This window comes from Bubalus bubalis, chromosome 3, assembly GCF_019923935.1.
Source record: "Bubalus bubalis isolate 160015118507 breed Murrah chromosome 3, NDDB_SH_1, whole genome shotgun sequence".
In the NCBI taxonomy this organism is placed as follows: domain Eukaryota; kingdom Metazoa; phylum Chordata; class Mammalia; order Artiodactyla; family Bovidae; genus Bubalus; species Bubalus bubalis.
In genome coordinates this window covers 127,083,788-127,096,701 of record NC_059159.1, presented here as the reverse complement: position 1 = coordinate 127,096,701, position 12,914 = coordinate 127,083,788, and the positions used below count along the sequence as shown (strand labels likewise).

Below are 12,914 nucleotides of genomic sequence, written 5' to 3'. Positions count from 1 at the left end.
TCTTGTCTTGTAGATAGTAGTCTGTTCTTTTCTATGGTTTTTGACTCTTTTCTCTTTGTTGTCTTGAAAGTCAGGTTATATCCTAGTGTAGGTTTGTTATTATTTACCCTGCTTGAGACTTCACTCCTTTAATCTGAAGACAAGTGTTTTTTTTTTTTTTCAGGTATGGGAAGTACTGTTTTTATTTCTATTATCTCACCCACTGTTTCTGTTCTCTCCTAAAAACTCCTTTTAAACATAGGGAGCATCTGATTCTGTCCTCTCTTAACATCTTCCATTTTGCGAATTCTTTATCCCTTCTGTTGAGTTTTTATTTTGTCAGCTGTTGTTTTCCCTTTGATCCGTTTTGAGTTTTTACTTGGTTCTTTGTCATTCTTGCTTATTCTTCATTCATTGGTGTTAAATTTCTTGTCAGTTTGTTTTGTTCGCTGTTTTCTCTGGTGTGGGAATTCTCCCTTGTTTTGGGGAGCAGGTCAGGCTCTAGAAATTGTCCCTTGTGGGGATGAAGAAACAACTTCATGTTTGGGGTTGTGTAGCTTCTCTGAATTCATCTGTTGTGAGAGTCTGTGGAGACCTCCCTATGGGCAGTTTCACATTTGCCTTTTCCTGGCTTCCAGCTCTCTGCAGGGAGCTCAGTTCTGGCTCCCAACCTTCTATACCTGGGGCTGAAGCCCTATCTTCCAGTGCTGTTGGCTGTTGAAAACGAGTCCTAAAATCCCACATCCAGTTCTGTGCCCCGTGTATCTATAGGAGTTCTGTCAGTTTCTGGCACCTAGAGAGTTCACCATTCTAGCTTTTGAGCTTTGCTGTATTTTTTTTTTTTAATATATTATCCATATTTCTCTGTGTTTAGGGGGTGGAGGATTGGTTGGTATTCTCTGACAAGAATATATCAGAAGTTTGCAGTTAGTGGAACGCCTGAAAATTATATATGAAATATTGGACTTTCATCAGTTCCTTTAGAGTGGTTTAGAACCATTGTTCTCTGTTGAGCTAAAATCTCAACTTCATTGATTCTGGTTCTGTCCTTTAAATAATTTATAGTTAAGTACAGTTATTTTTGTACCATGACAACTCTTAGAAAAACCTAAGAATGACTCTTCAAATGGTGTTGCTTCCATCATTTGTGGTTCCCCAGGTCATCTTCTTTTTGACCTGACAGTTTTCTTTAATTGTGGTGTATGAAGGTGCAATTCTAAACCACTCATCCCCTCAGTATACTTAATTTGGTATGATGTAGAATCTATGAGTCCTTTTAGAAGTTTTGATCCAGTTATTTGAAATTCACTCAAGTTCAAGTATAAAATGAATATATTGGGTCATTACAGTAGTGACTTGTTTTTTTTTTAAAAAAACAAAACCCCAAAGGGTAGGAATTGTGCAGGTAGGAATTTGAAACCCAGGCAGAACCAAAGCGGCTTTCTCTAGTCTTTTCTCTTCTAGATTGTGTGGTTATCATCTCTGTGCCTTTGCCTCATCATTAACTGTGTCTTTCAGTCTGACTTTCTCTTGCACACGGCTGTCCTGACCTGGCCATGTGTGGGTCCACAGGCTGAATAAAGTCTCCAATAAGAGGATCTGGTTGCCTTAGGATGGATTCAGTATCCACCTTTGATGCAGTTGCTGTATGTGGACGTGGGAGGGAGGTCAGATGGTGAAAGGTTCGCTGCTTCTGTGTCTAGAGGTAGTCAGGTTTTCTTAGAAAGTCTTGGGACTGGGACGGTTATGCACTCTTGAAACCGTAACAGACGAAGATCAGAGCCTTTAGCAGCCAGTGGACTTTTCCTCCATTTAATTGACACTTTTCTAGACTGTGGTTAGACCATTTACTGCTCTCATAAAACATTTCTGTTCCCGTTCTATAAAGTTACCAAAAGAATGATGCTCACTGAAATTTGGATTTACTATCTCTGGTCCATGATAGTTCCCTGACTGGCTATTTTCTCAGATGCCTTTTGGTTCCTTGTGAGCACATATTTCTCTGCAAATTTGCCCTGTTCTAACACATTGAAGAAGCTCAGAATCCAGGTCAGAGGCTTAGAGTTTCATGAGGTTCTTTTCTTATTCTTTTACCAGTGGGATATTCTTTCCCCTTTGACCTTTGGTATTGTACAACAGTTGAATAATGTTCACTGGTAGAGAATAATATGTATGTTCAGGTCTTTCTGTTCCCTGGTGAATTTTGTGTTAAATATGATCACTAGGGCTTCAAGAATGTCTTGCCCAGGAAAATGCTGCTTGCTAGGCTTTCTGAAACCCCTAAAATAGGGGAACGCAGCTAATTCTTCACTGCATTTGCTTACTTAGCTCTCAATGAAACTCGGTTCTTACTAGTTTTAGTTTGTGGGGTTTTATCAGAAAACACTTTGTTTCTCTTTAAAAGGACATTTTTCCGTCTTCCGTCTTGGGAAGTATGGAAAGGGCCCCTCTCCTCTGTGTGTCCATTCACTGACGTGTTTCTTTGTTTTGCAGGGACAAGCTCTGGGGGGTCTGTGTCTCCGTCCTGGCCCTCTTGCCTCGAGTCCTCAGGTTGATGCTGCAGAGCCTGCGGGTGAACAGAGCTGGGCCTGAGGAGCTGCCTGTAGTGGGCCAGCTGCTCCGCCTGTTGCTGCAGCACGCTCCCCTCAGGACCCACATGTTGACCAACGCCATCTTGGTGCAGCAGATCATCAAGAATATCACAGTAAGAAGCACCAACAGGGCCGTCTGCTGCTTGTACTAGATTCATGGGCACAGAGGTGGTTGTGGGAGGCCAGGGCTCCTGCACCTTGACAGACTCCTGGGATTAAGCCCAGCGTGGTGGTTTCTTAAGACTTCCCCTGGCGTCTGGTAACTGTCACTGATTCCAGAATCAGTACTAAAAGTCTTAAAATACTCGAACTAAATTAAGGTGGCAGGCAGCTTAGTTGGAAAAGGTACAGGCATCAGAGTCAGTCCTACCTGGATTATGATACAAATTCTATTGATTGACTATGGTGACTTGGCAAGTTTTCTCTTTTTTTTTTTAACCTATCAGCTTGTTTTCCTAACTGTAGAAATGGAAATAGCAGCAACTTTGTTGGGTTTTGTTGACCACAATGAAATCATCCAAGTAAAGTTTATACTGACATTTATTAAGTACCCAACAAATGTTAGCTGTCATTAAGGAAATTTAGCAGGAATAAACTGCAGACCTATTTCTGGTCACTTAGATCACTGGAGAGGGGGAAAAAGCTGGAAGTTGTAGGCTTCAGCTTTGTCTAACAGTTGGTTCTGTGTTCACCTGGGGCAGGCAGCTCTGTTTCTTAAGGATTCATTTGGGTGTTTTGGTCTGGAGAGTTGAAATGAGGTTTTTTTGATTGGAGGAAGTTATTAATTGGTGTATATATAATAATACTTCAGAGTCATAGAGCTTATACACGCATAAACATAGGATGTATTCTGAATCTCGTCAGTAATGGAAGACGAAGCATAATTCAGAAGTAGAAGGAAGTCAAGAATTTGGAGAATCAGCCCATCTGTATAAGAATGACAAATTGGGCCCTGTAGAATTACTATTCTCAGTTGATGTTAATGCAGAAATCATGAGATTCTAGAATGCAAAAGGGCAGAAATACAGAGTAAGGGGTGGTTAACGGTGCAATTTCATCAGTGCCTAGCAGAGGTGGGAGGGAAGAGACCCAACAAGAAACTGGTAGCACTTGTGCTTGAGGCTGAAACTCGAGTTTTAGCCCCTGTGGTAGTTCCCCAGCAGTAGGTTCCCTTGTCAGTGAGCTTTACTGTGGTATTGATAGATGATGGTACTACTGCAAGGGACTCTTGAGATCTTGTTTGGGTGTGATAAAAACCAGCAGGAAGCAGTTTTGGCAGCACTCGCACATTCTTCTCGTTTCCTTTGCAGACACTGAAGAGCGGAGGCGCGCAGGAGCAGTGGCTCACAGACTTGCATTACTGCTTCAGCGTGCACATCACTGGGCATCCCCAGGGCCCCAACGCACTGAGTGCCGTGTATTGAAAAGGCACTGCGGCACCTCTGTTGGAAACTGTTTATTCACATCTAATTTTGAAGAGAGACTGATGTCATAAATGTTTGTCATTAAAGCTGAACTTTTAAAGAAGCTGTTTATGAACCTTCCTTTGCACTGAAACAGGAAAATGCTTGGGAGTTGCCACTGATGCACAGGCTGGCTTCTTGGACTAGCGTGTGATGTGTGGTTAAGTATATACATCCCATAGCTAAGTATGTATAAAATACAGAGCAATAATATCGTACCTCCTGTTATATTCTAAGAAACCAGCTGAATCTTTTCAGCTCCATCTAGGCAAACCTCATTCTGTATGTTCTCAGTCCCAGTTCATTCAGACAGCAACAGACTAGTTTTCGGTTTCATTTGGGAGTGGTTGCCTCCCGCCTTGGAGTTGTGTTGTTTACAGAGGATTTCTAGCAGGATTTCAAGACCGTACTCCCATTGTTGTGAATTTTCCTATACCTAAGTGCTGTTTGGTCTGAGCTGCAAAACTCTTAAAAAATCATTTTTCTACTAGTGATTATCATTTTTGTTACAATCATTTTCACAATAATGATGTAATTAGCCAACTGTAAAAAAAAAATCCAAGTATTTAACACTTTATTGTTTCCAGTCTCTGTCAGGACAGGGGTGGCAGTAATCTTAAACAGAAGCAGTCCTAGAAATACCTGTGAGCCTAATATGTCTACATTCCTAGTAGCTTTGCCCTTAAAAGATATGAAGAACCCTGTAATCACTGATTTTATTTAAACCAAATGTTCTTCAAGAGCTGGAATGCATAGTTCACACAGTGCCAGAGGAAAGGCAATTTGACAAGACGGCTCACCTCTGCAGGTCAGGCAGAAAATAGAAGTAGGAGATTAAGGCCCGAGCCGGCGCCGTGTGTGTGAAGGATCTGGGCCGTAGGCCTGCCGACTGAGGCCCTGGTGCTAGGGTGCAGACGCCGGTGCTCAGCAGGAGGAACGCCGCTCACCGAGAGGACGCGGCAGCCACTTGTGGCCTCCAGAGGCTGACGAGGAAACTAAAACGTAAGCCGTCAACGGTATACCTAGGACAGCCTTACAACCTCTAAAAGCAAACACTGGGTCATGACTCTGGTCTAAAAATCATAACAGGATGTGGTGTCTGTAATGAAGTCCATTGCATTTGACTCCAGAAAAGTAGTGAGCTGAAGGCAGTTGCTGTGGGCCAGGCTCCTCCCCATCTCACTTAGGTTCTTCAGACTGGAGTCAACAAAGCCAGGCTTGCACCAGCTGGCAGGGAGAAATCCCAACCCAGCAGCCTCTTCAGTGCTCACTTTCTTAGTTCTGCATAGAGTCACTGTTGTTACTATCAAGTCTTCTTTTCCAGTCCTGCTGAAGTGGAGGCAGACGGGCAGTTCTGCACAGGTATGGACTACCCTGGTCCTTTCAGTGCAGGTGAAGAATTTACAAAACAGTGCTATGTGAGAGCAGAAGGAAAACATTTCTTTTCAGCTGTTACCACATTTTCAGGCTAATAAGGCTTTGGGATATTAAAGTTGCGTAAAGTGTAAAAGCTAATCAGAGAACTTGAAGTCTGCACTAGCTATCCGAGCCCCCCGGGCACAGTCTTCCTCCTTAGGCAGTCGAAGCTTTAGTTTGTTTCTTGATGGGTTAGCTGATTGCAGGTTGTAAGAAAAATTCTGTGATCTCCCACTGTTCTCAAGGAGGTGAATACACTGCAAGTTGCTCACTGTTAAACAACAGATACTCAAATTATTAATGCTGAAGGGCAGGGTGGGGAGGAAAAGGGGTTTAGGTTTGGACTATCCATGGGACCCAATAAGGTGATGGCTGGTTTATGGTAGAGACAGGATGACATTAGCCCCTCCTTTTCCATCCTCTCAAAGATACTTGACATCTTTTTAAGGAAGAACCTTGACTGTGGGGGCAGGTGCCTGAGGAGCTAGGACTGGAACGTAGGTCTTCAGTTTGCTTGAAATAACCACTATGATGCTGCTTTCTCTGCATCTCCTCTTAACACGACAGTTAAGACAGGATGCTACAGTTGGAAAACTCGTGGTGCGCTCAACCCTCTCACTTAACAAATGAGGATGCTGAGGCCCCGAGGAGTTAAGAGCGGCTGTGGAGGCTGTATTGCTGATTGTTGCTCCTAACTTGCTGTGAAGCAAAGAAGCAAGCATGAAAGGTGAGTAGTTTTTTTTAAAAGTTACAAAGGTAATCGTTCTCTTCTGTTTTTATAACTTATTCAATAAAGCTGAAGTGAACTGTTTTGGAACTCATGTTTTCTGGGTGCTTTGCTGTATATCAAGTCGTCTTGTTATCTGCATACCCCTCTGTAGGTGCAGGGATATTCTGCATTCATACAGGGGGTACCATTTTTACTAAGCCGTGGTTATTCCATTCATTGGAATGGGATTTTTTTAGAGGAAGTTTTTAATGAAATGGGCCCCAAATTTGGGACATTTCTCTCTCTCTCTTCTCTGACCCATTATTATGCTGCTGTTCTTTGTGGGTGTGGGTGGTTTGCAGGTGGGTGGGAAGACTGGGGAGAATGCAATTGTTTGTTTCCTGGATGCATGTAAAGAAACAGTCCAAGGAGTTTGTTTCTTTGGTTTATCCAGCTAACTTTCTATTCCTTTTAAGAGATAAAAGCACTACTAACATCTCTCCTTGAGTTGAAGGTTAGGAGCCACAATCTGAACTCAGATGTGAGCACCTACAATATGCCCAACAATGCACTAAAGCTAAGTGAACAGTGAACAAAAGTCAAACATCCTTAACTCGATGGAATTTTCAAAGCAAAAAAAATTAAAACTTTTAAAAAACTTTTTGGCTGTGCCTCAAGGAATGTGGAATCTTAGATCCCTGACGTGGAATGGAACCCACACCCCCTGCAATGGAAGTGCAGACTGCCAGGGAAGTCCCTCAAAGCAAAAATTTCTACTCAAGGTAAAGACTAAAACAAACGGCTTGTCTTCCTTGGTTCAGTTGGCCATGTGAACATGTGATGCCATGTTGCAGAAACAAATGTCTGTCCAAGTCATGTCCATTTCATGGAAATTTATAGACATGTATTCTGAATAAAACATGGGCTGCAGCTAACTAGCTTGCTGCAGCTAACTAGCTTGCTGCTCTGCCCATCAGCCTTATTCACAGGTTAATGATTAATGTGGGTGGGTAGGTGGGCCTCATAAAACCTTTGTCCCCAAGCTTGGGTTCAGGAAAACATTCTCTTCCGTCCTCATCTATTTTCAAGCCAGTGTAGAATAAACACGCTGATAATTCATATATAGTTCTAAGAAACTATTAACTTTATTTTGTTTCTTCTGTCTTTAACTGTGAGTCGTTTAACTTAAAACCTCTTATGCTGTTAAACACCTTCATTTTTAAAGATTTGATTGTCTTGGACTTTCTTGAGACAGAGTAAAATACCAAAATACCAAAAATGCTACGTCTTAAAAAGTAATTTTATCTAACAGTTGTTTTTGAAACTATTCTTCAGTTCACTCAAGATAACTAGAGGTGTGTGTGTGTGTTTTTTCTTTCTTTTAAACCTAGAACTATGGGCCTGATTGCTTTGAGTTTCTAATTGCCCTGATCAGCTTGCCTATGTTACATGAATTGCCCAACTCTTATTAAAGCTTTGGTAGTAATTACTGTCCCCCCATCTCCAGATTTTCCCCCATCAAAAACTAAATGAATGTTAAAGTTCATGCTGACAGTCATTGTTCACCTCCCCAGCTGCACCCTGTTCCCGCCGGATGACTGGATCAGGGACTGGGGGAGCGTGTTGCCATAGCCACCTATGAGAAACACTAGACCTGGCATTAACTGCTGACAGCACTGAACTTATCACCCGCATTTAATGCTGGCATGAATGGAGGGGCCCTGAGTAAGACACTCTTGTCTTGGGCTAAAAAGAAAGTTCCCTGAACTGCTCCTGTGTGAGTGAAAGTATGGACAGTTGAACCTGAGCTGGACCTGCTATTAAAATATCCTCCCGAAATGGCCCTAAAAGCCAAAAGCCAGAATTTGTAGTAAAAGGACTTCTTCCCATCTTTGAGGAGGAGATGGTGGACCTTAATGGGAAACCAAAACAGAACAACAACTCCCAGGATATTACTTTGAAGAATAACACTATTTGTGCTTACCCCTCCTGTATGTGAACAAGTATGGTAAAGTGATCAGTAAGAGGTGCCATTTATTATTTCTGCTGGAGGTAATGTTATAGTTTTGGGTTATAAAAATAACGTCTCTTCTGAAGAAGAGATGTTTATTGTGGTGATAATTCCATGAAAGGGGGATGAAAAACATGCAGTCCTGAAATCAACTGGCCATTGGAACCCCCTGGCAGTCTGCTCTAATGTCTCCACCTTTGGGGATGAAACAGAAAAGGGAAGTGTTTCTCATATGGTCTCCCCTGTCTGCTTTGCCCATGTAGGGACTGCCTTACCTGAGTTGAGACCCAGCACAGAATGGGCTTTTGAAGATCTTGTGGGCTGACGTACTTTCCCTTCTTGAGAACCTGAAATCAACCAACAATTATCTGTTTTTTAACCAATGACAGCTGTAGCCTGACCAAGTGCTGAATTTTTTATTGAGGTAAAGCCTTGAGTTTGCAGGTGTCCACCAAGATAAATTAGGTATGTGGAGAACCACATAGGTCCAGGTCTGGAGATTCTGCTACCAAGGCCACAGATCTGTTTGTGAAGGTGCCTTAACTTTTGTTCTCTCCATTGAGGAGTGAGTCAGGCACTCTCCAGAGCTGAAAGGGTTTCAGTATGCAGCAGTTTATTTGCCAAACAAGCATGTACTGTACTGCTTGGATCTGGGGTGTTCCCATAGACAGGCAGCTCTGTGCTATCTAAGCACAGGGAAGGTCAGCATGAGGCAGGCAGGGTCGGCCTGGGCCTGGGATCCTCTAACGAGAATTTAAGGGGAAACCTGGCAGCAGTCTAGAGAGCTTGTGTGGTGAGGCTTCCATCGGGAGGCCCAGCCGACGATCTCTTGACAGTAAGGCTCTCTTGGTTGAGATCAGAATGCTTCATGAAACCAATTCCAACCCAGAGTTGCTGCAAGGGAGGCATAAATATGATGAGAATTCTCTTGGTGCCTGGCTGTTTTAATAAAGTTCCTACCTAAATGGAGGTTTGCCCAATGTAATTAAATCCTGTTTCAAAATCTGAGGTGACACACTTCGGGGGTGCTACCATAAAGTACAGAGAAGGACAATTACCGTAGATCTGTTTGAGCACTGAGTGCCTGGTGGGCTTGGTGCCTGAGCTGCCCTTGGGTGGACTCTTGGTGGTCTTGCTTACTGCCATGGTCTTTGGGGGTTTCAGTTCCAGTTCCTTCCTCCAAACCTGGAGAATCAAAGCCAGGCACTCTCGGTTCCATCTGTCCATATCTCTGGCACCAAGCTGCTTCAAGTGCAGGAGGTGCGACAGGTGCTTCCTGAGCTGGTAGCTGGGGAGTCAGAGGAGGCAGAGAATTTAAGGTCATAGTACTGAGAAAACCAATGTTGCTTGAAGTTCCTAGAAGCTATAGGATAGTAGTTGCTGAACTCTTGTGAGATTCATTCAAACTCCCATTCCTAATTTCAGTGGCAGTATGTTGTATATGGAGTTCTGTCCCTGTCCATCAGTTATTTGCTGAACTAGGTATCACTTAGATGGGTCCTTGCCAAAGTGGGACAGGCCGATGTGTAAACAAATGAAGTATGAGAAGTACTAGGTGAGAGCTAGGAGCTAGATGGCTGGTGTTTGTGCTGGGTTTTAAGGGATAAGTGAAAGCTTGCTAGGCAGGGAAGGGCATTCTGGGTAGTAGAATTGACGTGATTAGAGATGTGGGCATTTGTGCATGAATCTTTACTAGCGGAGTGAGATGTGTGCAAAGGATTATGTATTTGGTAAGGCAAGGAGGATTGGAGGCTGGGCCCCACTGTGGAAGGAACCAGCATTTGGTCAGGGCCTTCTGTATACCAGGCACCTCCCCTGTGGTTAAGTCTGAAAGTAAACCCGTGAGGTAGACGTTATGAAGCTGACAAAGGCTGAGTATAGAGGGGAACATCACCAAGATGGTGACATAAGTCCATTTTGACTGCTCCCCATCACAAGAACAGCAGCTAATATTCATGGATAAGACAGCAGTGAGAAAATCCTGGAACATGGGGATGAGGCTAAAGCACCCCCTGCTCTAGAGACCGAGACAGATTTAGAAGGGTAACCGTTTGAGCAGCTCCATGCTGACAGCATTGCCTTCCCCCAGGCTGGCACAGCACCACACGGAGAGGTCTGCCCTGAGCCTGCTATGCTTCCAGTGGGAAAACAGCCCAGGGTGGACATCCAGCTCCCCCAGCATCATGGGTTGCTTCTTGGGAGCAACTCTAGTCTTACTCCATGGGGACTGCAAGGGACTCTGGGACTTAACTACTGGGAATCCAGTGATGACAGAGAAGGAATGAGGGGCTTGTAACAACCAGCATAGGGATCTTGGCAGAGCCTGCCTGTAGAGTCCAAGTAGTAGTTCAAACCAGTAGCTCTGTTTGGACTCTAGAAACAAGATGGCAGCACAGTCTGACCAGGGAGCCCACTGGTATTCAAGTTTCCCTGATGCAGCTTCTTGTACAAAAAACCCTGCTGGCCTTGGAGCCTAGTCTGACCCTGCCCCGGCAGGAGAGCTGAGTCATAGCCCAGCCCATGGCTGAGTGTCGTTTCTGGTCACTTCCTGATCAGAAAGGCTGGCCAGACCACCTGGAAGCTGTGTAGCCCAGCAATGCTCAATGCAAAGCAGGCAGAGCCGATCATCCACAAAGCCAACAGCATTGTTCAGCCAGGGACCTTGGGAAGCAGGGCAGCTTGAATCAAGATCACGAAGAAGCCACCTTTGGAACCAGTTCATCACTCTGCCTGGGTAGGGAAAATAATTCCAAGCCCCACCAAATACAGCCTTCAGCCCGTCCAACCAGGAGACCTCACCAGAGTACACTCTTGAAACCTATCCCATAGTCCTTAGAGTAGCACTTGAAAAGAGGACTGCCCGTGGCTTTCCCCCTCTACAGAATAAAACCAGTGGCTGTGTCTGGCCAGGGAATTCAGTGCCCATGCTGGGGCGTCCTCCTATCCAACCAGAGCTGGAAGGTAAATCCTAGCTCTGCCTACTGCCAGTCTTGACTAAGTATGCCTGACCAGAGAAGCCAGGCAACTTGCAGAGCCCAACCTACAGCCTCACTTGAGCAGGGAACCAAAGCAGCAGTCCTGTCCACCCACCGCCACACAGTCTTAGAGCTTAGGCAGCAGCCTTGCCCAAAAAGAGAAAGCAAGTCCCACCTGCCCAAGTACATTATCAGCAGACACATCCAGAAATCCAAACTGAGCTCAGTGTTGAAGAACCGTCTCTGCCAAAGCAAACTTGTGAGAGGAGACTGCTTATTCAAATGCATAGATGCCAACATGAACCAAGGATACAACTCCCCCCACCACCAAAAAAAAGAAAAACCACAGGTAAATATGATACCAAAGGAAATAATGATATTTTAAGATACTTTATATAAGCTTCATGGTAATCACAGGGGTAAAACCTGTACTAATTACACCAAGGAACATGATAAAGTCAATGCAGATTGATACCAGAAGGCATCAAAACACAAAAAAGACAGTAGGATAAGATGGAACAATGGATCAAAAAAACAAGACAGCAAAACGGCAACAGTATATCCTTACCTACTAATAATTGGGCTGAGGTGGCACTAGTGGTAAAGAACCTGCCTGCCAATACAGGAGACGTGAGAGATGTGGGTTCGATCCCTGGGGTGGGAAGATCCCCTGGTGGAGGGCGTGGCAACCCACTCGAGTATTCTTGCCCGCAGTATCCCATGGACAGAGGAGCCTGGAGGGCTACAGTCCATAGGGTCACACAGACTTGGGCATGACTGAAGCAGCTTAGCACACATGTACCAATAATTATTCTAAATGTAGAAAATTTAAAACAGAACTACCATATGATCCAGCATTCCCACTTCTGAGTATATAACTGAAGGAGATGAAAGCAGTACATTGAAGAGATCTCTATATCCACAGCAGCAGCATTTTACAATAGCTAGGACATGGAAACAACGTAAGTGTCCACTGATGGATGAATGAATGAAGAAGTTTTATATATACACAAATAGAATACTGTACATTATATATGTATTATCAGTTCAGTCACTCACTCGTGTCCGACTCTAGGACCCCATGGACTGCAGCATGCCACGCTTCCCTCCCTGTCCATCACCAACTCCCAGAGCCTACTCAAACTCACATCCATCGCATCAGTGATGCCATCCAGCCATCTCATCCTCTGTCATCCCCTTCTCCCACCTTCAATCTTTCCCAGCATCAGGCTCTTTTCCAGTGAGTCAGTTCTTCACATCAGGTGGCCAAAGTATTGGAGTTTCAGCTTCAGCATCAGTCCTTCCAATGAATATTCAGGACTGATTTTCTTTAGGATTAACTGGTTGGATCTCCTTGCAGTCCAAGGGACTCTCAAGAGTCTTTTCAAAACCACATTTCAAAAGCATCAATTCTTCAGCACTCAGCTTTCTTTACAGGCCAACTCTCACATCCATACGTGACTACTGGAAAAACCATAGCTTTGACTAAATGGACCTTTGTTGGTAATGTCTCTGCTTTTTAATATGCTGCCTAGGTTGGTCATAGTGTTTCTTCCAATATATATATGTATTATATATATACACAATAGAATATTATTCTGTCATAAAATAAAAAGAAATGCTGCCATTTGCAGCAACACAGACAAACCCTAAAGACCTTATTTCAGATAAAGATAAATACTGTATTATTTCACTTACATGTACAATCTTCAAAAACAAATCCAAAGAGAAATCAGATTTGTGGTCATCAGAGATTGGGGGAGAGGAGTT

At 43.8% G+C, this 12,914-nt stretch overlaps 2 protein-coding genes across 9 annotated transcripts in view; one reads left to right on the top strand and one right to left on the bottom strand.

Annotated features, from left to right (window-relative positions):
* The window catches only part of TEX10 (testis expressed 10), a 48,985-nt gene extending 44,888 nt beyond the window's left edge, over positions 1 to 4,097 (top strand). For all 4 annotated transcript variants that reach the window (XM_044940080.2, XM_006070037.4, XM_044940081.2 and 1 more), the window contains 2 exons: positions 2,473 to 2,683; positions 3,881 to 4,097. In XM_044940080.2, the coding sequence (XP_044796015.2) occupies positions 2,473 to 2,683; positions 3,881 to 3,994 (325 nt within the window). In that variant the 3' untranslated portion in view covers positions 3,995 to 4,097. The remainder of the gene's footprint in view (positions 1 to 2,472; positions 2,684 to 3,880) is intronic.
* Positions 4,098 to 4,590: 493 nt separating this feature from the next.
* INVS (inversin) overlaps positions 4,591 to 12,914 on the bottom strand; it is a 132,362-nt gene continuing 124,038 nt past the window's right edge. For 4 of the 5 annotated variants that reach the window (XM_025281801.3, XM_025281807.3, XM_025281804.3 and 1 more), the window contains 3 exons: positions 9,228 to 9,457; positions 8,445 to 8,516; positions 4,591 to 5,720 (listed from right to left, as the gene is read on the bottom strand). In XM_025281801.3, the coding sequence (XP_025137586.3) occupies positions 5,545 to 5,720; positions 8,445 to 8,516; positions 9,228 to 9,457 (478 nt within the window). In that variant the 3' untranslated portion in view covers positions 4,591 to 5,544. Of the gene's footprint in view, positions 5,721 to 8,444; positions 8,517 to 9,227; positions 9,458 to 12,914 lie in introns of those variants that run through there. The other variant, XR_006550017.2, reaches the window with a different exon arrangement.